The 23,829-nt window shown below is 44.9% G+C and overlaps 1 protein-coding gene across 1 annotated transcript in view; it reads left to right on the forward strand.

Annotated features, from left to right (window-relative positions):
- Window positions 1-23,829, forward strand: part of VPS53 (VPS53 subunit of GARP complex) — a 132,718-nt gene that overhangs the window by 101,840 nt on the left and 7,049 nt on the right. Inside the window, exons 18-25 of the mRNA XM_024736014.1 lie at window positions 508-656; window positions 4,674-4,743; window positions 17,349-17,486; window positions 19,208-19,312; window positions 19,777-21,970; window positions 22,553-22,731; window positions 22,828-22,871; window positions 23,029-23,158. Coding sequence (XP_024591782.1) covers window positions 508-656; window positions 4,674-4,743; window positions 17,349-17,486; window positions 19,208-19,312; window positions 19,777-19,947 — 633 coding nt within the window. The 3' untranslated portion in view covers window positions 19,948-21,970; window positions 22,553-22,731; window positions 22,828-22,871; window positions 23,029-23,158. The remainder of the gene's footprint in view (window positions 1-507; window positions 657-4,673; window positions 4,744-17,348; window positions 17,487-19,207; window positions 19,313-19,776; window positions 21,971-22,552; window positions 22,732-22,827; window positions 22,872-23,028; window positions 23,159-23,829) is intronic.

Genomic DNA, 23,829 nt, shown 5'->3' on the forward strand with positions numbered 1-23,829 from the left:
CGGCAAAAAAAAAAAAAAAAAAAATCCCCAACTCCTCCCCGTGTACCTGAGAGAAGGGCATTCCAGGTTTCCTTTCGTGTGGCCCAGCCACCTCTCGGGTTTCCCAAGCTGCCAGCCTGGTCAGAAGTAGACGTCCCTCCCCTGTCCAGCCACAGCCCCTTTCAGGTGGAGCAGCTCGTAGAAGAATACGATCCAGTTCATCTGCCTGGTGAGGGTTCGTTTAGAAAGAAGATGGCACTTAGATGAGGAGGGAAGGCTGTTTCAAGCCTGAGAGGGACAGGGTAGGAAAAGGTACACTTCACTGTCAGGGAAAAGGTGGGCTTACTTGTTTCTATTCATGATTAGCTCCTATAGACAGGGAGAGACAAGCACCCCCAAGACAAATCAGCCTCTGTGACAGCAAGTCACGGGCTCATTTCCACCACCCCTGCCCCTTCCTTGCTAAGAGGCAAGGCTATCCTCCAGCAGAGGATCTAAAGGCTTGTCCCGCCCTGTCTCCATTTTCAGATGCAGTGGCAGAATGTGGAGCATGTTGGAGACCAGAGCCCCTACGTCACCTCTGTCATTCTTCACATTAAACAGAACGTCCCCATCATCCGTGACAACCTGGCTTCCACGCGGAAATACTTCACACAGTTCTGCATTAAATTTGCAAAGTAAGTCCTGGAACATCCTCACCACTGGGTTGTTCTGAATGCCATGCTGACCACCAGCATGCACCCGATCCAGGTGTCCCCACCGTCCAACTAATTTTTTTGTACCCCAGAGAAGCATAATAAACTAAATTTGCTACTTAAAGTCATAAAGAACAGTAGCAGCCATACAGTCATCCTCATTAAGACAGACAGAAGTGAGTGGGGAGCTCCTGTCATTTGAATTACGTGGACATAATGACACCCCTGCCTCCCCCCAGGTTTGGGTAATGAAAATTATTTTTCAACATTTCATGTATGTATTTTGTGTCTCCAGCTAGATGATAAGCTTTTTAAGGGTAGGAACCATGAGTTGTTTCTTTTGAGCCTTGTCTTACTCCTTCCTCATAGCGCTCGTTACTGTGGCTGCTGGAATATATCCACTTGTGGACATGCATGAGCCCAGGGAAGGTACTAGAAATCGGGGAGAGCAAGTCAGGGAGCCAGTCCATTGCCAAGTAGGTGCGTGCGTGTCTTCCTGCCACGTCCTCCTGTGTGGCCATTTCTGCCTTGTTTTAAAGAGGGGAAATGGTTTGGTCCCTTGACAGTCAGCATCTGGCTATAGCACTGTTTCTCTGGAGACCGGACACCGTGGAGGGTCAGTACCTCCTCTGACCAAGTATCAAACAAGCATTTTGGCAGACTTCGCAGGCGAGGGCCTCAGGAAGATGGGCCCAGTCCCAGCTACTGAATTTAGGTTGTTCTCATCCAAGTCCCAAAGGGTGATTTAGGGCTCCAAGTTTCTGTCTTCCCCAGATCTCTCCCAATTTGTATTCAATTAAGGCTTTCCCTCACAAACGAATCCCTAAGGAGCAACAGTTATGGAGTGGCTTGTGGCGTAAGCTTCAGTTCCCAGTTTGTCAGGCAAGGCTCGCGTGGCCTCTCCCGGGAGGCATTGACATGTGCGGGGCGGCGGGTGGGCCAGGAGCTGACACCCCTCCACTCTCTGGGTGCTCCTTAGCGCGTGTTGAAAGCATTGCTGATAAATCACACCGTGACGCTCCCCGTAACCCCGGGTAGAAACAGCGTCTCTATAAAAATTGGCCGTGGCCAAGAACCTCCAGTGCGATGCACAGGGGTCTGACGGAGCTAATGTTAAAGTGAGTCAGGGATCCACTTACTTACCTAGTCCCGGCATCCGCCTCACATTCTCTCACAGCCCTTTGCTTTCATTACTAAGCCCATATTGGGTGAGCTGGGAAGAGGATGCCCACCTCTCACATCTGGAAAAGTTTAACCTGTGATCTCATTTAATCCCCGGTACCCTCTCATCATTATAAACTCCCAGCTGAAGGCCAGAACCCTCAGATGGGGGCTGTGAGAAAACCCTCCTCCAGCCAAGAACGATAACTGCCGCCCCTGCAACGGCCTGGAGGAGCCTCTGGCAGTTACGCTGGAACTCTTCCCACAAAGACATGTCCCTGGTCCCTGTATCTTCCCCACCCCACCCCTACAGTCTAGCACACAGAGCCAGTTCAAGGGCACGATCAAAGCCTACTCTAGTGTGAAGTAGTTTAGGTTATAAACTGTGTGCGTCATTGCCATTAGTCATAATGCAATCTCACACCACTTGGCTCTGGTTTAGAGCCCGAAGGGTCCCTTCCACACAGGCCCTTGTCCTCACTCCCTCCTGATCAATCGGCAGGCATTCCCGTAGATGTGATATCTGGAGCTGACATCTCTTTCCTTTTAACTTCCCTTCTCATCTCACTAATGCAAAGCCTTAGATGTTTCCTTTTGCCTCCACTGGGTCTCTGAAGCAACCACAGTCTCTCCTGTTTAGACATCAGGATCACCCCGCTGATTGAAACCACTGTTTGAACCATAAGCGACTTCCCTCATCCACTCAGCTGATTCTCCTCCATTCAGTCATGGAGATGATAGATCTCTTACTAGTGGTTGGAGGGATAAAATCAGAAGTGTTAAAAACGTCCTGGTAAAGTGCTGGTACCATGCTGACGTTTAGAAAGTGTTAGCTGTTACCGTTCTTATTTCTTATTTATTATTTATTCAGCGTGCAGTCAGTTGAGCGCCTGCTGTGTTCCAGATGCAGAGTTAAGTGCTTTGGCTTAGTAGACGTGGTCCCTATCTGCATTTGCCTTACGGTCAAGTCGAGGGAAGTAGACGTGTAAGCAAATAAGTGTAACAGAGTAGGTTACGTATGAGGCTAGAGGTCTGTGAACTCTGAAGAGTATGGTGGAGGTGACTGAGGAAAGGCTTCATAGGAAAGCTGGCCTTGAGCAGAGTCCGGGAGACGTGCGTGCACTGACCTGCAAGGCCGTGGGGAAAGGCGTTCCGGGCAGAGGGAGCAGCGTGAGCAAGTGCACAGAGGCATCAAACAGCCTCTGCAGAGTCGTGGGATCTGCAAGTGGCCCAGCCCGCTTGAAGCACAGCGCACCAGGGCTTAGCAAGATGGGGCTGGGGAGAGAGAGTCAAGACAGTGAAGGAAGGCCTGTCTGCAGCCATTGCGAGAATTGTAATCAGGGGAGCGTCTTGATCATATTTGCATCTGAAATATCGATAAATCTCTTTGGCAGCTGATGGATTAGAAATGATAAGGCCGAAGGCTAGGAGACCAGTTAGGAAACAACTGAAAGAGCTCTAGTGAGAAAGAGAAGGGCAGCGGCAGGGGGATGGTCAGGAGGGCTGGGTGTGGGCATTCAGGGAAGAGCTGGGAACTGATTGGATAGTGGAGTTGAGGGCAAGGGTACGGTTTCTGACTTGGATGACTGGGCAGAGGAGATCCAGTCCCCTGAGCCTGGTTTTGGGGTGGGGCTGAGTCTTGGATATGCCGGGGTCGAGGTACTGGTGCCATGCCAGTGGGATGTCCAGTAGGCCACTGGATAGCAGAGTGGGCACACACATTCTGGAAAAGATGTGGAGAGAGCAGGGCGTGGCGAGCGCAAGCCTGAGAGGAGCATTGGAAGAGGGAGGAGAGGGAGAGGCTGGCCAGGCTTCACCTCGACCTCCAAGTCCTTTGTTGCCATGGTCCTCCCTTCGTCGTGGGCCCTGTGTTCTCCCGGTCAGCTCACTCTGAATCTGGCCTGATTATAGGCATTTCTCGTTCCCACATCTTCTGTTCTGCACCAGTACAACTCAGCCTTCCCTACACAGGCCTCTGCAGTTTCTTTTCTAAAAAGCCCTCCTGACCTATTAAAATCATATTCTCCCTTTCCCCAAACCAGCATCATCAATCTACCTGGCCCAGGTTGCCCTTCAGTCCCCAGTAAACTTTTTGGAGATCATGTATTTTGTTCCCTGATCTGACAGTTACTCCCTGAGCATTTATTTCCTATTTTTTTGCATTTAAGATCGCATAACTACCTCACGTATATTCGACTATCTTTATCTATTAGGATGTTTTCAGCTACTAGTCATAGAAGCCCTGACTCAGACTGACCTAAACAGAGGTGAATTTTTTTTATTTCATATAACCAAAGTCCAGAGATAGGACATATCCAAAGATGATTGCCTCAGTGGTTCAGCAATGTCATTAAGGACCCAGGTTCTTTACTTACCCTCCTCTCCTTGGGCCTGGCTTCATCCTTAGAACAGTGGTAAAATGTTAGCTCTAGATGTTAAATCCAAACACACGAATACCCTAAAGAAGAAGAGAGACTTGCCCCAGCCGTGCAATGAAGTCCTTCCCTCCAGCTGGCTTGGATCACAAGCCACGTCAGCACCAACGACAGTCACCAAGGGACCCCAGGCTCTGCCTGTCTGAGGCTGATTAGAATTCATCCCTGTAGTTTAGGAGGGATCAGCTTTTCCCCAGCATCCCAAGGCCAGATTTACCTAAATAAAACCAGGGCTACAGTTAGAAAGAAAAAGAGTGGATGCTTGTAGGCCACAGTAGTGTCTACTTTAATTCTCAGCTTTCTTGTAGAAGGAAGTGGGGCCTTAAAAAAAGAAAAAATGTTTCTGCAGTTCTTTACCAAAGAGAATATAAGCCCAATTTGTCACTTCTTTTTTTATCCACAGCTCCTTCATTCCCAAGTTCATCACCCACCTCTTCAAGTGCAAGCCAATTAGCATGGTGGGAGCAGAACAGGTAAGACGGAACTGGGATAGGACTGTTCCTTATGGCTTTTGTCGTAGATCAAACTGCGTAACTTCCTAGTACAGAGCTGCTGTGGAGAAGTAAAATCACTGATTTCCCTGTTTGAGGACAGAATGACGACCTGGCAGCTTAAATTATTCATCCATTTATTGAAAACATTTTCATTGAGCACCTCCTAAGGTGTTTGTCCTTAGACAAGTTGCTTAACCTTCCAGGGCTTTAGTTTCTTCGGCTATAAAATGGGGATACTCACAGCAGCGCCTCTCAGGGTAGTTGTGAAGATTAAACAAGATAATGCACTGAAGTGCTTGACCCGATGTCAGGCATATGAGAAGCCCTCAGCAAATGCCAGCTGTTACTACTGATAGTTTGTTTCCACTGTCAGTGCCCATCTCCCCACATAGAAACATCTAGTTGATGCTTGCCGCAGGCTGTCTGGCTGACCAGCTTAGCAGAGTCAAAAGTACTGTCTCAGCAAACTTCCTGGGAGGTTGCGTGGGTTCAGACACTGACCGACTGTGTCTGAGTGTAGAATTTCAGTGTTTGGAAATTCTTACCTCTTGCATGTCATAAGCACAGAACGAATTCTGTCCTCGGGAAACAGCAGAATAATGCCCCAGCACGCCCAGTTTCATTAACTCATGTTTATCGGGAATCCACTCTGTTCACTTTTGTGTGTGATAGGAGAGGACGCGGAGTGATTGCTCTCTGTGTGTCTGAGAAAAGCTTTAGATTCTCAGTTACTAGGTTTCTGTCTCTAGACTTGATGAAGCCACTGGAACACACAGTTGACTCATTGGGAGCATGTTTCCATGAGTTTGCAGCTCTGCCCAGGCCTTACAAGCTCACTTGGTGTCCAATAGCATGGTATTTTCGTATTGTCACATAAACCCAATGTCATATCTATTTTCCTCAGATTTTCTCTTCTTTAAAAGAATGTTAAAATAATCAGCTCAGACTTCAAAGCCCGCACCTTCAGAAATATATCAATTTGGCCAGTATTTACTTCTGCTTTGAGAGGCGAATGAGAAAACCATCTGTGAAACTGGTGTTTTACTTTCTCAGACCCCAGACAAATAGGAGTGGGTGACAGGAGAGCATAGATCTCAACAGGCCCAGCCTGGGGGAGGCCGTGGGTGAGAACTAAAAGCAATGTGGACCTTGGAGGATTCCCACGTGAAGTTCAGGTTTAGCTTGGGTCCGTTCTTGCCCTGAGTACCTGGCCTTAGAAACCCAAGCAGTCATGGAGCTGGAGGCGTGATCAATCAGGCAGCAAAACCATAGGAACCAAGAAGTTAACAAAGAGAAGTTCACAGATTAAAACAGATTCTGGGGCTTCCCTGGTGGCGCAGTGGTTGAGAGTCCGCCTGCCACTGCAGGGGACACAGGTTCATGCCCCAGTCCAGGAAGATCCCCCATGCCGCAGAGCGGCTGGGCCCATGAGCCATGGCCGCTGAGCCTGCGCGTCCGGAGCCTGTGCTCCACAACGGGAGAGGCCACAGCAGTGAGAGGTCCGCGTACCGGAAAAAAAAAAAAACAGATTCTGCTGCAAGTCTTGCAGCGGCTGTAATCCAAATTTAAACGAAAGCTGTGAGAGTCAAAGCAAAGACTGAGGCCTAATCTCAGATGCCTCTGCTTTGCCACAGAAGTACTAGATCCTAAATTTAGACTACATTTTAATACTTGTGCCAAAAATAGGAAAGGAGACATTTTCCTGCTCTTGATTCTCTTCCTGATTACTGTATAAAGTAAATTATTTCTCTTTGGGCCCCAGAGTCCACTTGAGCAATTGCAAGGGCACGTGGAACTGAACCATACCAGTATTTGTAATGCTTCTTGCTAGTTTGTGATTTTCAGAGTGTCTTGTGGGATTTGCAGGGTCATTAATTAGTCTTTTGGCCACAGTATCTATGACCGAGCACACAGTAGAAAAGGAATCCAGGGACTTCCCTGGTGGCGCAGTGGTTAAGGATCCGCCTGCCAATGCAGAGGACACAGGTTCGGGCCCTGGTCTGGGAAGATCTCATATGTCGCGGAGCAGCTAAGCCCGTGAGCCACAACTGCTGAGCCTGCGCTCTAGAGCCCACGGACCACAACTGCTGAGCCCACATGCCACAACTACTGAGGCCCACGTGCCTAGAGCCCATGCTCCGCAACAAGAGAAGCCACTGCAATGAGAAGCCCGCGCACTGCAACGAAGAGTAGCCCCCACTCACCGCAACTAGAGAAAGCCTGCGCGCATTAACGAAGACCCAATGCAGCCAAAAATAAATAAATACATTTATTTAAAAAAAAAAAAAAGGAATCCATTTGCACAAACTACTTACCAGAGAGGAAGCAGCACATTGTAGTGTTGGGAAAAGGACCCTAAAACTTGGGGTCCGGTCCCTGCTCTGCTTTTAATGGTCCCTGTGATCATGAGCAGTTGCTTCCTTGCTCTGGACTCAGTTTCTTCATGTTTAAATAAGAGCCCTGAATCAGACTCTCCACACGCCTCCTTCTAGATCTGTTGTATTGTGGATCTAAAATATTTTGAGGGGACTTCCCTGGTGGCGCAGTGGTTAAGACTCTGCGCTCCTGATGCAGGGGGCCCGGGTTTGATCCCTGGTCAGGGAACTAGACCCCACATGCATGCCCACAACTAAGAGTTTGCATGCCTCAACTAAGGAGCCCACCTGCTGCAACTGAGACCCAGCGCAACCAAATAAATAAGTAAATATTTTTTTAAAATTCTTAAAAAAATAAAAATAAAATAAAATATTTTGAGCAATATGGTTCATGTCTATGAAATATAGACATGAACTATATTGCTCAGAATATTTTAGATCCATAAATATTTTCCTTTGAATTATCTTTATATACCATATTGACTTTTTTTATTGTGGTAAAACATACATAACATAAAATTTAACATTTTAACCATTTTAAGTGTACAGTTCCTAGTATTAAGTATATTCACATTGTTGTGCAAACGTCCACCATCTGCTTCCAGACCTTTTTCATCATCCCAAACTGAAACTCCCTTCCCATTAAACACCAGCTCCCCACCCCTCCTGCCCCGGCTGCTGGCAGCCACCCTTCTCCTTTCTAGCGCTCTGAATATGACTGCTCGAGGGACCTCCTATAAGTGGAATCATACAGTATCTGTCCATTTGTGTCTGGCTTATTTCACTCAGCGTGCTTTCAGGGTTTATTCATGTTAGTATGCTTCAGAATTTCCTTCTTTTTAAGGCTGAACAGTATTCCATCACACATGTTACCACATTTTGACCATATTGACTTTTTAAAAAATAAATTTACTTATTTAGTTAGTTTTTAAATAACGTGATTTTTTTTAACATCTACATTTCTTTCTATTCATTCATTCATTTATTTATTTATTTTTGGCTGCGTTGGGTCTTCGTTGCTGCACGCGGGTTTTCTCTAGCTGTGGCGAGCAGGGGCTACTCTTCGTTGCGGTCCGTGGGCTTCTCATTTCAGTGGCTTCTCTTTGTTGCGGAGCACAGGCTCTAGGCGCACGGGCTTCAGTAGCTGTGGCAAGTTGTGGCACGCGGGCTCAGTAGTTGTGGAGCACGAGCTTAGTTGCTCTGCGGCAGGTGGGATCTTCCCGGACCAGGGCTCGAACGCATGTCCCCCTGCGTTGGCAGGTGGATTCTTAACCACTGCGCCACCAGGGAAGTCCCTAAAGACCTTTTTGAATCTCTTAACTACCCAACTGCTCACTTTTCTCTGTTTCATTAAGCTCTGGCCCGTCTTGATTTTTATGAGGCCATCCTTCCCACTGAGAGCTTGAAGCTTCTTCTGTCACCCAGTCAAAAGGGTCCTCCCTTTGTGCCACACAAAGAGACAGGCACAGCCATTCTCCACAGGGGTTTACAAGGGTCGCCAGGGACCTGGAGATGGGGAGACCGAGCCAGCTCACGAAAGAAATGAATCAGTTAATGAAAAGCAATATTGCCATAAACATCACACTTAATGGTCAAATATAGAAAGATTTTCTCTTGACATTAGGAACAAGACAAGGATGTCTGCTGTCACCATTTCTATCCCACATTGCCCTTGAAGTCCTAGCCAGAACAATAAGACAAAAAATAAAAGAAAGTTTTAAAGAAATAAAAGGTACACAGATTAGAATGGAAGAAACAAAACTGTCATTTTTCACATTTCACAGAGAACGTGATTGTGAATGACAATATCCAAAAGAATCTACAGACAAACTATTAGAATATAAATTTAGTAGGGGTGTGAGATATACGGTCAGTATTTAAATTATTTTTAATATTTGCATATAACAGCAACAAACAATTTAAAATGAAAAATTTTTAATGAAACCATATACAGTAGTGTTAGGAGACATTAAATAGCTAGGAATAAGTCTATTAAAAAATGTGCTAGTCTTTTACACAGAAAATGATACAATATTAAGAGACATTAAAGAAGACCTTTAAAATGTCAGGAAAGCTCATGTTCATGTATTAAAGGACTCAGTATTTTTACTTATTTATTTATTTTTTTGCGGTACGCGGGCCTCTAACTGTTGTGGCCTCTCCCATTGTGGAGCAACAGGCTCCGGACGCGCAGGCTCAGCGGCCATGGCTCACGGGCCCAGCCGCTCTGCGGCATGTGGGATCTTCCCGGACCGGGGCACGAACCCGTGTCCCCTGCATCGGAAGGCAGACTCTTAACCACTGCACCACCAGGGAAGCCCAGGACTCACTATTTTTAAAATGTCAATTTTTCCAACATTAATCTGTAGTTGCAGTAAAATCCCAGTAGGAGTGGGGTGGATGTGGGTGTGAATGGGAATTGATAAGTTGATTCTAAAAGTTGGATGGAAGTGCAGAGACCAAGAATAGCTAAAATAACTCTAAAGAAAGAGCAGAGAGTTGGAGGATTTAAACCTCAGGATACCAAGACTTATTTTAATGCTGAAGTAATTAAGCACACAGGGACAAATGGGCCAACAGAACAGAGTCAAGTTCAGAAATAGACCCACACATACATAGACACTTGATTTATGACAAAAACGGCACTAATTCAGTTGGGAAGGGATGGTCTTCTCAGTAAACAGTGCTGGGTAATTGAATATCCACGTGGAAAAAAAATTAATCTTGACCTTAACCACACACCACATAGGAAAGTCAGTTCCAGCAAGGATGTGGAGAAATTAGAACCCTCGTACACTGGAATGGAAAATGCTGCAGCCATTTTGGGAAGCAGTTTGGCAGTTTCTCACAATGTTAAACGTAGAGTTCCTGTGTAACCCAGCAATTCCACTCCTAGATAGAAACCCAAAAGAACTGGAAAAGTATGTTCACGCAAACACTTGTGCAGCGTTATTCATAATAGCCAGAAAGGAGAAACAACTCAAATGCCCATCAGTTGGTGAATGGATAAAGAAAATGGTTTAATCTTACAAGGGAATATTATTCAGCTCTAAATAGAAGTGAAATACTTACACATGCTACAACATAGATGAACGTTGAGAACATTATGCTAAGTGAAGGAAGCCACAGACAAAAGGTCACATAACGTATGATTCCATTTATACGGAATGTCCAGAACAGGCAAATCCACAAGACAGAAAGTAGACTAATGGTTGGCAAGGGGTGGAGGAGAGGAGGAAAAGAGATGTGATCGCTAATGGGTATGGAATTTATTTGTGGTGTGTTGAGATGTCTGGAACTGAATGGTACACTTTTAAAAGGTGAACTTTATGGTATATTGTATCTCAGTTTTTAAAAAATCAATTCCAGGTGGATTATAGCTCTGAAAGTGAAAGATAAGACAACAAAACTTCTGGAAGATAATAAGAGAATATTTTTATGACCATGGGTTAGGCAAAGATTCCTTAACAAAACATTAAAAGTACCAATCATAAAAGAAGAGATTATTTGGAGTACTTAAAATTAAGGACTTCTTTTTCTCGAAAGACAAGCCATAGTAGCAGATGATATTTGCAATATATGTAGCGAAGTACTCATATTCTAAGTATATACTTTTAAAAATCTATTAACATATCACTTATATGTGGAATCTTAAAAGGAAAAAGAAAAAAAACCAATTTCATAGAAACAGGGAATAGAATGTTAGTTGCCAGGGGCTGGGGGAAGGGGGAAACGGGGAGATGTAGGTCAAAGGGTACACAATTTCAGTTCTAAGATGAGTAAGTTCTAAGGACCTAATGTACAGCATGGTGGCTGTAATTAATAATGTGGTATGATATACTTGAAATTTGCTGAGAGTAGATTGTAAGCATTCTTACCACATACACAAAAGGAGAGTTAATTATCTTGATCTTGGTTATCATTGCACAATATATATGTATATCAAATAATCACCTTGTACACTTTAAGTATATGCAGTTAAAGTGTATTTGTCAATTATTCCTCAATAAAGTTGAAAAAATTACTTTAAAAAACCCCTCAACAAATCAATTAGAAAAAGACGATCAACCAGTAGAAAAATGACAAAAGATTTGAATAGGCACTTCAGAAGGAGGCTCACCAAAAAAGCCAAAAAGCATATTAATCATCCAGGGAAATATAAATTAAAGTCACAATGATATTAGAATGGCTAAAATTCAAAAGGCCAACGATACCAAGTGTTGGTGAGGATGTGAAGCAACTGGAACTTTCATGCATCGCTGGTAGGAATGGAAATCAGCACAACCAAATTGGAAAACTATCTGGCAGTCTGTACTAAAGCTAAACATATGCTTACTCCTTGAACCGGCAATTCTGCGTAGATGCCACCCCAGAGAAATAAGGGTGTATGGCCACCAAAGGCATATACGGGAATGTTCATAGCACGTTAATGAGCAGTAGACGAGTTCTGAGTGACAGAAGGCAGAAGAGTGGTCATCTTTGTTAGGAAGGAAGGGAGAGCGTTGACTGGAAGAGAACCTGAGGGAGCCTTCTGGGATGCAAGAAATGTCTCATATCCTTTTTTTTTTTTAAATTTTTTTAAAATTGAAGTATAGTTGATTTACAATATTGTATTAGTTTCTGGTGTACAGCAGAGTGATTCAGTCATATATATGTATATTCTTTTTCATACTCTTTTCCATTATAGGTTATTACAAGATATTGAATATAGTTCCCTGTGCTATATAGTAGAACCTTATTGTTCATCTATTTTATATATAGTAGTGTATATCTGCTAATCCCAAACTCCTAATTTATCCCCCTGCCCTTTCCCCTTTGGTAACCATAAGTTTGTTTTCTGTGTCTGTGAGTCTGATTCTGTTTTGTAAATAAGTTCATTTGTATCGTTTCATTTAGATTCCAAATATAAGTGACATCATATGATATTTGTCTTTGTCTGACTTACTTCACTTAGTATGATAATCTCTAGGTCCATCCATGTTGCTGCAAATGGCATTATTTCATTCTTTTTATGGCTGAGTAGTATTCCATTTTGCGTGTGTGTGTGTGTGTGTGTGTGTGTGTGTGTGTGTGTTGGCCAAAAAGTTCGTTCGGGTTTTTCAGTAACATCTTATATGCCACATCTCTTTATCCATTCTTCTGTCGATGGAGAAATGTCCCATATCTTTAATGAGGCAATAGGTGTATACATATGTAATAGTTTATCAAGCTATGTACTTGGTCTTTGTGTAGTTTACTGTATGAAAGTTACACCTAAATTTTAAAAAAAAGAAAAGAGGAAAGAAACTAGGCATGTCCTCACCTTGGTCCATCCATTCTTCATATCTGGAACTGTCTCCTCTGTGTCACCTCATTGAAACTTAGCGTTGTATATATGGTCCTTTACCTTCTAGCAGTGGGCCTTTTATCTTGTCTACTCAAGGTTTCCATCACTGTGATAGTCATGATGACCCCCAAGAGTTGTAGGGGCTCTTTAAGAAGTAAACCCCTCAGAGCTTTCCACTGCTGGGTGATGACGCTTCCCAGGCATTGCATGCTGGCCAGATCTGCACCCCAGTAGCCCATCAAGAACATGAGCCATACCACCCCAAAATTTATCTCTGAGGCTCAAACAAATTTGGTGGATGGCCACCTCTTGCCCAATGCCTCATGCCTAAGGGGATGAACTTTCAGCTATTTTCAAAGATGAAAGCCAGCAGATTTTCATGATAAATGGGGCCTTTCACCTTCATTGCCCACAGACAGCTGCTAAGCCTATCAGACTAGCTCCCACCTTTTCTGACTGCATTACTTCCGGTAAAACCTGAGACGAAGATTTCCATCTGTACAGCTGTCTGGTGAGGACAAAATTTTATTGTGATTGGCCGGGAATTGAAAAAGTCCTATCTCTCAAAATATGGGAGACACTAGAGAGTTATGTCTGGCTCATTCAAAGCTCTTCCTGTCACTTAAGACTGTACAATTATTTATGCATATAATATATCTCTGGGAAATAGAAAGTACAGAAAAAACAGGAAGTATCCCCATAAGTTTTTAAATGATCATTGATCTTTTTTTTCCTGCTAGCAAATAATGCCAAGACATGCCTTTGATTTTGACAAGGCTCTGAAATTTTGCTGTATGGAAGATAAAGTTGAATCCTCACTAGGCCTCAAATAACATAGTGTGGGAAAAAAAGAAGAAGAAGAAAAAGACATAGTTTCAGTTAATAAAAGTATAGAAAATAATGTCAAGAATATCAACTTCCCACTCAGCTTAGTCAGATCTTAACATGTTCCCACATTTGCTTTAGATCTTTTTTATATAAAGTAAATCATTACAGTTATGGCTGAAGTCCCCCCTGGACCCTACCCTTCCTCTAGCCTCCCTACATGCCTAGAGGTAATCACTATTCTGATTTTGATTTTTATCATTCCTGTATATGTTTTGATATGTTACATGTGGATCTATTCACAAAAGATATATAATTTTGTTTTGCATATTTTTAAACTTTATACAAATGGTACTATACATATCATTCCCCACTTGCTTTTTTTTTTTTTTTTAAATGAAAGCTTCTTTCTTTCTTTCTTTATTTTTGGCTGTGTTGGGTCTTTGTTTCTGTGTGAGGGCTTTCTCTAGTTGCAGTGAGCAGGGGGCGGGGGCACTCTTCATCGCGGTGCGCGGGCCTCTCACTATCGCGGCCTCTCGTTGCGGACCACAAGCTCCAGATGCGCAGGCTCAGTAATTGTGGCTCACAGGCCTAGTTGCTCCGCGGCATGTGGGATCTTCCCAGACCAGGGCTCGAACCCGTGTCCCCTGCATTGGCAGGCAGATTCTCAACCACTGCGCCACCAGGGAAGCCCCCCACTTGCTTTTTTTGCCCAACATAATGTTTTCTGAGATTTATCTATGTTGTTATAGGTTGTTTGAGTTCACTCATTTTAACTAAAATATCATATTCCATTGCACGAATACCGTTGATGAGCATTTAGGTTGTTTCCAGTCTTCTGCTTTTACAAACAGTGGATGCAGGGAACCGTTTTTTTTTTGTTTGTTTTTTTACATAGGCAAGAATTTCTCTAAAGGATATGAGTGCTGTGTTATGGGTCATGCACAATATGTAGCCTTTTCAGATTGGCCTTTTCACTTAGTCATGTGCATTTAAGTTTCCTTCATATCTTTTTTTTTTGTGGCTGCGTTGGGTCTTTGTTGCTGTGTGCTGGCTTTCTCTAGTTGCGGCGAGTGGGGGCTACTCTTCATTGTAGTGCGTGGGCTTCTCATTGCGGTGGCTTCTCTTGTGGCGGAGCACGGGCTTTAGGTGCGTGGGCCTCAGTAGTTGTGGCGCAGGCTCAGTGGTTGTGGCTGGTGGGCTCTGGAGCACAGGCTCAGTAGTTGTGGCGCATGGGCTTAGTTGTCCCTAAGATTCCTTCATATCTTGATAGCTCATTTCTTTTTAGCACTAAGTAATAATCCATTGTCTGGGTGTGCCACGGTTTCTCCATTCAGCTACTGAAGGTTATCTTGTTTGCTTCCAAGTTTTGGCAATTATGAATAAAGCTGTTAAAAACATCCATATACAGGTTTCTGTGTGAACATAAGTTTTCAATTCTAGACAAATAACGAGTAGCATGATTGCTAGATTGTATGGTTAGAGTATGTTTAGTTTTAATATAAGAAGCCACCAAACTGTCTTCCAAAGTGGCTGTAACATTTTGCATTTCCACCAGCAACTAATGAGAGTTCTGTTGCTCTACATCCTCACCAGCATTTGATGTTGTCAGTGTTCCAGATTTTAGCCATTCTAATAGATGTATAGTGGTATCTCGTTGCTGTTTTAATTTGCATTTCCCTGATGACAAATGATATGGAGCATCTTTTCAAATGCTTATTTGTCATCTATATATCTTCTTTGGTGAGGTACCTGTTAAGCTCTTGGGCCCATTTTTTAGTTGGGTTGTTTGTTTTCTTATTGTTGAGTTTTTCTTAAAAAGCTTTGTATATTTTAGATAACAGTCCTTTATAAGGTGTATCTTTTGCAAATGTTTTCTCCCAGTCTGTGGCTTGTCTTCTCATTCCCTTGACATTGTCTTTTGGATAGCAAAAGTTTTTCATTTTAATGAAGTCCAGTTTATCAATTATTTCTTTCACAGATCATATCTTTGGTGTTATATCTAAAAAGTCATCACCATACCCAAGGTCATCTAGGTTTTCTCCTATGTTATCTTCAAGGAGTTTTATAGTTTTGTGTTTTACATTTAGATCTGTAATCCATTTTGATTTAGTTTTTGTGAAGGGTGTAAGGTCTGTGTCTAGATTCCCTTTTATTTTTATTTTTTGAACATAGATGTCCAGCCTGTTCCAGCACCATTTGTTGGAAAGACTGTCTTTGTTCCATTGAATTGCCTTTGCTCCTTTGTGAATGACCAGTTGACTATATTTGTGTGGATTTGTTTCTGGGCTTTTTCTTCTCAGTTGATCTATTTGTCTATTCTTTCACCAGTACTAAACTGTCTTGATTAGTATAGCTTTATTTTATTTTATATTTATTTATTTATTTGGCTGCACTTGGTCTTAGTTGTGGCACACAGGATCTTCGTTGCCATGTGCGGGATCTTCATTGCAGCATGCAGGATCTTTAGTTGTGGCATGCGGGATCTTTTAGTTGTGGCATGTGGGCTCTTAGCTGTGGCATGCGGGATCTAGTTCCCTGACCAGGGATCGAATCCAGGCCCCCTGCATTGGGAGTGTGGAGTCTTAACCACTGGACCACCAGGGAAGTCCCTACTGTAGCTTTATTATAAGTCTGGAAGTTGGGTAGGATCAGTCCTCCAACTTTGTTCTTCTCCTTTAATATTGCGTTCGCTATTCTGGGTCTTTTGCCTCTCCATATAAACTTCAGAATCAGTCTGTTTCAATACCTCACCATTTTTTGAGAGCAATATTTCCCTCTGTGTTATCCCAAGTAAAACATTGATGGCTTCTCCAAATTTTTGTACCATTGTCAAAATTATAATCACCATGTCCATTAAGTTAATAGTGTTTCTCATTAATGAGTTTGTCTTATCTTTAGTCATTAATTCTCCTGTCCATAGCAAAGTACAGGGAGAATGAGAGAATTCAGGGTGTCCTAAGGCCTGAAGGGATACCATTCCACCCCTGCTTGATATAATTATGAAAAGTTTTCTGAGAGGAGCAGGCAGTGGTAGATACAGCAAGCCCTGTCCTGAACATAAGATTGACCATCAGAGTTCCAGTAGTGAGACTGTCACCCTACTGCTACCTTTGTCTGGTTGGTGGGCATGTGATTCCGTTCTCTTACACTGTCTGAACAGGCCAGTGTATATATGCCATTTCTGTGCCTGCAGTTGGTGGGCAATCAGGAAAGCTGATGGCCTTCCAAATAATTGGCATCCAAGAGAACCAAAAAAAAAAAAAAGAAAGAAAGAAAAAGACAGTTTGTTGCCAAGATACTGATATTAAAATTTGATTTAATCTCCTACATCCTCACTAGTATCCAGAGAAATCCAAAATAGAGCAGTGCGGAATTACCATTTTTTGCCTGTTGAATACGCAAAATTTTTATGGCAGTTTTCAGTGCTGATGTGGGTGCGGTCTGCACTATGTAAATAGGTACATTCCATTCAGAAAGCAGTTCAGGATATGTAAGAGGAGCCTTCCAAATGTCCTTATCCTTTGATCTGTCCCAAAGACTGTCTCCTAAGGAAATGCCACTGATAGACCTAGAATTATATCTACACAGCTGTTCATTACAGTATTTGTTATTTATAATAATAAAAATCTAGAAACAAAGTGTAGGGGAATGATTAAAAATATTAAAGTTACACACACACACACACACCATAGAGTACTGTATAGCCATTAAAAATCATGATTTTTTTTAAAGACTGCCAAGATGGGAAAATAGAATTCAAAAAACTTCATGTATTAAGTGGAAAAACCAGGTTGTAAAACTGTCTATACGGTATAACTCTAGCATGTTATACACACACACAAGCTGGTGGGAATGATACCACACTGAACTGTGACATCTTATTATTTTTTCCTGGGTCGTAGTAATTATAACTCATGTTTTTCCTTTTATGTTTGTTCATTCGTTCATGAGAACGTATTACATTTAAAATCAGGAAAATGTTATTTATCAGTGTGCGTACACGAGGTATCGTGTCCCTGTGAAGTGGCTGGTTCTATTCTGCTCTCTTCCCTCAGCTGCTGCTGGACACCCACTCCCTGAAGATGGTCCTGCTCGATCTGCCTTCCATCGGCTCTCAGGTGGTGAGGAAAGCCCCAGCCAGTTACACAAAGATCGTGGTGAAAGGCATGACCCGAGCGGAGATGATCCTCAAGGTGGGGCTTGTGTCTTCCTCGGGGTTTCGGTTAAAGGGCCTGGTTATCTGATTGTTTATTCCAAGGAGTACTGCGTACTAGTCTTTGAAAGCACAGGTTAGGACCTGTGCCCATCAGTCCTAAAAGATTGTCCACATTCTTAGGCTGAACCAGACTTTGGCTTCATCAGATATTGTTGAAAGTCAGTGCACTGTTACTGGGGGGTCAGTAATTCTATCTGACAAATGAATTCTTCATCATAGTGGGATTCTCTTGTAATAAGATTTGACCAAGATTGGAGGTTGGGTGGCGTTGTCACTGTGAATCAACGTCTAAGTCAGGGATCTCTCTGCTTCTTAGCAGGAATTTCTGGCCCAGCTATCAGTTACTCAGGTCCACGTAAGGCTCTTTGGCGCTCTGAACTCTGCCACTTTATAGGAACTCTGAACAGATGTTGCATAACTGATTCTAATCAGCAAATGGGTTTTCTAAAGCCCCATTTAATAAAATATACATGGGGTGATGGTGCTGAGAACGTCTGAAGCCTTGAGCTCCTGCCTATGATTTCCATCTGGATGTGTCAAGGGGAAAGGGGGCCTATTGGGGAGGGGAGAGAAGGCTGAAGAAAAAATGGAACTGTCAGGGGATGCTCTTAAAAGGCCAGGGCCTGCAGGCCCTTCAGGTCAGTCTTCAAACAGAATGACTCAAATGATGGAGGAGTGAAAAGTAGCGACAGGCCCTGACGTGGGTGGGACCAGGTGAGGGGCCCACACAGACCTCAGGCTTTGGCCTGAGGAAACTGGAAGCAGGCTAATCCATTTCTTCCCTAGCTGGTTTACTCACCAGGGTGGAGAGCAGGGTTTAGAGAGAATTTCTGAGTGAATACTCCTTACCAGTCTGAGTCATATTCTCAGAAATTCAAAACAAAACCAGTCTGCTGGCCCGCGCGTGCCACAGCTACTGAGCCTGCTTGCTCTGGAGCCCGCGCGCCACAACTAGAGAGAAGCCTGTGCATCGCAACGAAAGATCCTGCGTGCCGCAACTAAGACTCGACGCAGCCAAATAAATTAATTAAATAATTTTTAAAAATTAAAAAGAAAATTGAAGCAATGGTTGCCTCTGGAGAAAAAAAAAACAGTCTGCTGGAGGAAGGAAATCAGACGCCACACTGAAAACCAAATGGCAGTGAATGTGAGGGTTGCGATGCCATTGCTTTCCTGCTGTTGGTATATGAATTGGATGTAGTTAAATGAAGTTCCAGATTTGAAGTCTTGAAAAGACTGAGGCTGTTCTAGGGTTTTGTTTTTGAGAAAATGCACTTAATCCAGTGCCTTTTGAGGCCATCCTTCGGGAACAGTGATACATCAGGACAGAAGGAGCAGGTACCACGAACCTACGAAATGTCTCAAACAGGGCACCCTGCCGCAGAGTGTTTCCCGTGGTCCTGCGACTCCCCCCAGGCCCTCTGAGTTAGAACCTTCAGAGGAGGGACATAGGAAGGTGTACTTAAGAAGCAATCCAGGTTACATTTATGATTTAGGAAGTTTAGGAAGCATGGCTCTAACTGAATGTCGAGATGAAACAGGCTGTCAGGACATTTCTGGGTTTGCAGCTGCTGCTGCCACCTAAGGAGATCGTGCAGAGTCCGTTTTGTGATCGGCCTGCAAGTGAGGAAAGATAATCCCCGGCCTCCGATCACGAGTGTTCCCGGCAGGCCTACTCTCGCCTCTCTCCCTCGGTAGGTCGTGATGGCCCCTCACGAGCCGTTGGTGGTGTTTGTGGACAACTACATCAAACTCCTGACGGACTGCAACACAGAAACCTTCCAGAAGATCCTGGACATGAAGGTTGGCTCCGCGTTTTGTTTTGTCCCCGGGCGCCTTCTTCTCACGCTCGGTGGTTAACTGGGGGATGGGATATGGGCCCCCGGGAGCTATCTCAAAGTGCCCGTGCCTGGCCCGGGCTGCACACCCAGCTCTCAGAAGCCTTTTAAGGAGGAGGAGGAACCGGGGCCTGTGAATGTCCCCGTTCTGATGGTGCCCTGGCGCCCAGCAGAGAGCCAGGCTCAGCGGGATTGCAGTGGAGAGGAAGCTACCCTCCTGCATCCTGCTGCCTGTTCTCCGCCCTCTCAGCTCCTTCTCCCTCCTCTCCTATTGCCTCTTCCTCTGATTCTCTCCCAGGCTGCTACCCGGGGCTGGTATCTCCCTGAAGAAAGCCTTAATCCTCAGCCCGGTGAATACCAGCTATTGCACTTGCCCTCGGGCCCTTCGGGCCAGAGCTGACGTCACCCTCCTTTCTCTCTCCACCTCAGGGGCTGAAAAGGAGCGAGCAGAGCAGCATGCTGGATCTCTTCCGCCAGAGGCTCCCCGCGCCGCCCTCAGGGCCCGAAGGCTCCAGCTCTCTGTCCCTCCTGGCTCCAACTCCAGAACAGGAGTCATCTCGCATCCGCAAACTGGAGAAACTAATTAAAAAGAGACTGTAGGAGCGTCCAAGGGGCACTTTTCCCCCAGCCAGTGACACCCCCCCCCCACCAGCACCCAGATCTCCGGAAGCCCCCCACCTCTCCTGTGCTTCCCCGACTCTCAGATCATCAGTCTTGAAACTTGCTGGGGCATTTGGGTCATTCATGTTTCTCCCATGTCCTGTCTTAATTCCTGTCCTAATCGGAGAAGACGGGTAACAGCCAGATTATAAAAAGGCAGTCGAGATGGTCCCTGATTCTTGGAGCAGAGGTAGCTGGGGGTGAAGGTTCCGTGTGCTTCACTTGCTGGTCCCGGGCTGCCCCCGACTGGTCCAGTTGTCGCTGACTCTGTAGCCTCACCCCCGCAGACACATCCTCTGGCATGTGGTCCTGTTCCTTTCCATGCTTCTATCCCAGCACCGTGGGTGAGAAAACCTGGAACTCACCCCTTCCTCCGCATGCAGCTGTGTGAGATTCCCTCTGCGGCCGGACCGTTAAGAGATGTCGTCTGGGCTTGGCTCTAGGGCCCAAGTTATGAAGTGGAAGATTACAGGTGCGACGGAAGAAAGAGCTGTGGCCTTTAGCTAAGCCCTAGTAGGGAAAGCTGGCTAAATAAGAAAAGCGCTGGAAGGGCAGGGAAGGGGCTGGGGGGGCACGTGGGCAGCTCAGTCGATATATTTCACACTGCCCAGATAGCCATGGTGTGGCTCTGGTAAGGATATCCAGCCCGAGCTAATTGAGGTTAACATTCTCTTCCCACTCTTGAAAGAAGGGATGATGGGCCCATCTCCAAACAGCCACTTCAGCCATCTGTCCTCGGCCTGGGAGCTGGAAACCCAGTGGACTCCCACACCTGGTTCTTGTCACTCTCAGTGTTTACAGATCCACACTTCTCTGTGTGTTTCATCATAAGGAGTCATTTTCTGGAAGTCTCCATAATGGCGTTGAGATGTCAAGCTGCTGTTCTGCACCCCGGGTGGTGGTCACAGCCAGGGAAGTTGCTTTCTTGATTTATTACACAGTCAGTAAGCTCCCAGGAGCCAGCAGAAGTCAGTAGGAGTTACGTTAAGTGTCTCGTTGATGGGCGCTGCATGCCCTGTGTGCGTCCTGTACAGACAGAGCATGTTTCTCATCTGGGGGGGTCTGCATCAGAATCACCTGGGGCTCTTTTTTTTTTTTTTTTTTTACAAGTACAGATGTATGGAGATTGTGAATCTGGAGTGGGGCCCAGCATCTAGGTTTAAAAGTTCCATAGGTGATTATAACGCTTACTTCTTGTGAAGAACCACTGTAACAGATATTTGCTTTATTGAAGGGTTCCTATTGCACATTTTCATAACTGTATATTCTTTCTGACTCTAAGCAAGTGTAATTACTGTATAACTGAGCTGGTACCCAAATGGTAAAGGTTTTTCTTTTTGCTGATAGCCAGCAGCTTGAGTTTTGAATTCGTGTTGGTGGTAGGGACCGTGGCAGAAATCATGCTGTCCCCATACTGACTAGGATTCTTCTTGTTTTGATGATCAAGCCCCAAACAGAAGGTTTATTTATTACTGTCACTTTGAAATAATATATATAAAGGAGCACTCATTGATAAAAACAGTAGCTAACAACTCTGTTATTCAGCTAAATTATATAGATACTGTACCGGTTCCTTCCCTCCGCTTTCTCTAGCCCCTTAAAAAAAAAAAAAACTTAAAGTCACCTTATGTGGTTAAAATAAATATTCGTAATTTATAATTGATAAAGAGTTCACTGCTGTTTTTACTCTGGACAGACTTCCTGATTGCTCGTTAGAGGTGCCCAGGCTGGAGAAAGTTCTGTTTGGATCATAACAGGGAAACGGGAACCACCATGGACGGGGTGTTTTGACCTCCAAATTCAGTTCTGGAATTGAAGCTAACTGTTGCCACGCCTCCCTCTCTTGAAGAACAAAGACCCAGTACCTGGGGCTTTCCCAGGAAAGGGCACCGACTTTCTCATGCCTCGGGCAGCTCCTCGGTGCAGGTGGAACAGGACCGAAAGCAGACGTCCAAGGGCCAATGTAAGAGTGACGGGCAGGCAGGGCGAGCGAGCCGGGGATGCAGGGGATGCGACACCAGCCCGTCCTGAATTGCCACTGGACAGGGAGTCCTGGTCCCCCGTTTACAGAACGCTAGGGAAAATGCCACAAGTTCACAGCTGGAAATGTAATTCCTCTCTCTAGGAAGAGAAATCTCCAAAATAACCAACTTGCTTGAGCGTGAAAGCAAGTGTTTCACACTTCTTGTCTCCTCCAAGTCAGATTGCTAAAAATAAAATCCTTAGAACTGTGTTGGGCCATTTAAACAATAGCCTTGGAAACACGGACACATGAAAAGCTGGCGTGCAGAAAGAGTACTGTTAGGTTTTACACAGTAAAGAAACGCTTCCAGTCTCTTTCTAGTATTTATCAAAATAGATAAGCCCCTGGACCCTCAAGGTATCGATTCCTGAAAATAAAGGGATTGCTTTTTTGTGTAAATATCATTCATTTTTCCCCCATCTGGAAGTGATTTCGTGGCGCGTATCGCAGCATAAAATACTACAGTTAATTAAAGCATTACTGGATGTCATTTGCTAGGATGTATTTCCTCACTGTTGACAGAAAACAGAACAGGCTATGGGAAAAAATTAGCGAGCCCGTGAAGCCCGGGCTCCCCTCTCGGCATCTGCCCTTCTGCCTGGTGAAGATGCGCCCATTCCCTGACAGCACGAAACCAGAATGTGATGTTCCTCAGCGAGGTCCCGGCATGTCCAGCGGTGGTGGAAGCCCTCTGTAAATAGGTATAAAGCGTTCTGCTTCTGATGTGAAATCCTCCCTGTGCTCCGAATTTCTACCCCGTTGACTTTCCCTTCTCCACCTCCCGGCTCCAATCACAGCCTGCTTCTCCATGTGACTGCCAGAGGCCTTCTGTCCGTGCACAGTAAGTCAATCCGGTTTCCTTAATAGCTGGGTGGGCATTTTGCAGCGAACCTCTGGGGAAGTCTGATGTTCCCCTCAGCCCTGGAAAGTCTGCGGCAGCACTTCCATTAGGTTGGCTTCAAGATCATTCCCTAGTTTCCATTCTTTATTTTCACCAGCTCACCACATCGGTAGGGTAGCCAGAAATCCATCTGATGAGAAAAGAAACATTTCCGTACACCCCACCCAGAAGAACGCTGCCAGACGATTGACCCACCAGGTTCTCTTCCTTCTCACATACATAACCAGGTAAGTAGAGGGATATAAAGAATGTGTCCGTTTGAAACAAAAGCAGTTTTCAGAATCCATGAAAGGGGGCGGGGGCTGCGTATAATTACCAGGGCGGTGAAGGTCACACAAGAGCCAGCTGTGCACACGTGCTGTCAGCCACGAGGCCGTGTGAAATGTGACCTGCTCCTTACCACTCGCCAGGCCTGAGCCCCAAGTGGGTGGCCACAGCGCTTGCTCTGTCCCTGGGCTCACTTGGACAGGATGGCCATGTGATGACACAGCCTGCTGCTGGGTGCAGGCCGCATCTGAAGCAAGCAGCGGAATATGGAGCCTTTGCCTTTTTAGGTCTGCTGCCTGGGATATCCAGCTTACTCAAGCGTTTTAAAAGACTCTCCATCCTCTGTTCCCCTTGCCCCGGCAGCTGCTATTTCCGTAACATTTAGGGATAAACCTGCAGACACTGAGAAAAGAGCGTCCTCCCTCCCCGGTGGTGTTGGCTGGACTGCCTGTTATGGAAAATGTGGCACATTTCCTCTGAATGCAAATTAGAAGGATTGCCAAAGGCTGCTTTCCAAATAACATGTCTTTAGAAATGGTGTCTGGTGTCCACAGAACCGATTTCAACTGGCCAGTCCTGGCAGGGACAAAATTCTTGCCTGCACTCTTTTTTTTTTTTTTTTTTTTTTTTC

Source organism: Neophocaena asiaeorientalis, unplaced genomic scaffold (assembly GCF_003031525.2).
Source record: "Neophocaena asiaeorientalis asiaeorientalis breed wild unplaced genomic scaffold, Neophocaena_asiaeorientalis_V1.1 scaffold129, whole genome shotgun sequence".
NCBI lineage: Eukaryota > Metazoa > Chordata > Mammalia > Artiodactyla > Phocoenidae > Neophocaena > Neophocaena asiaeorientalis.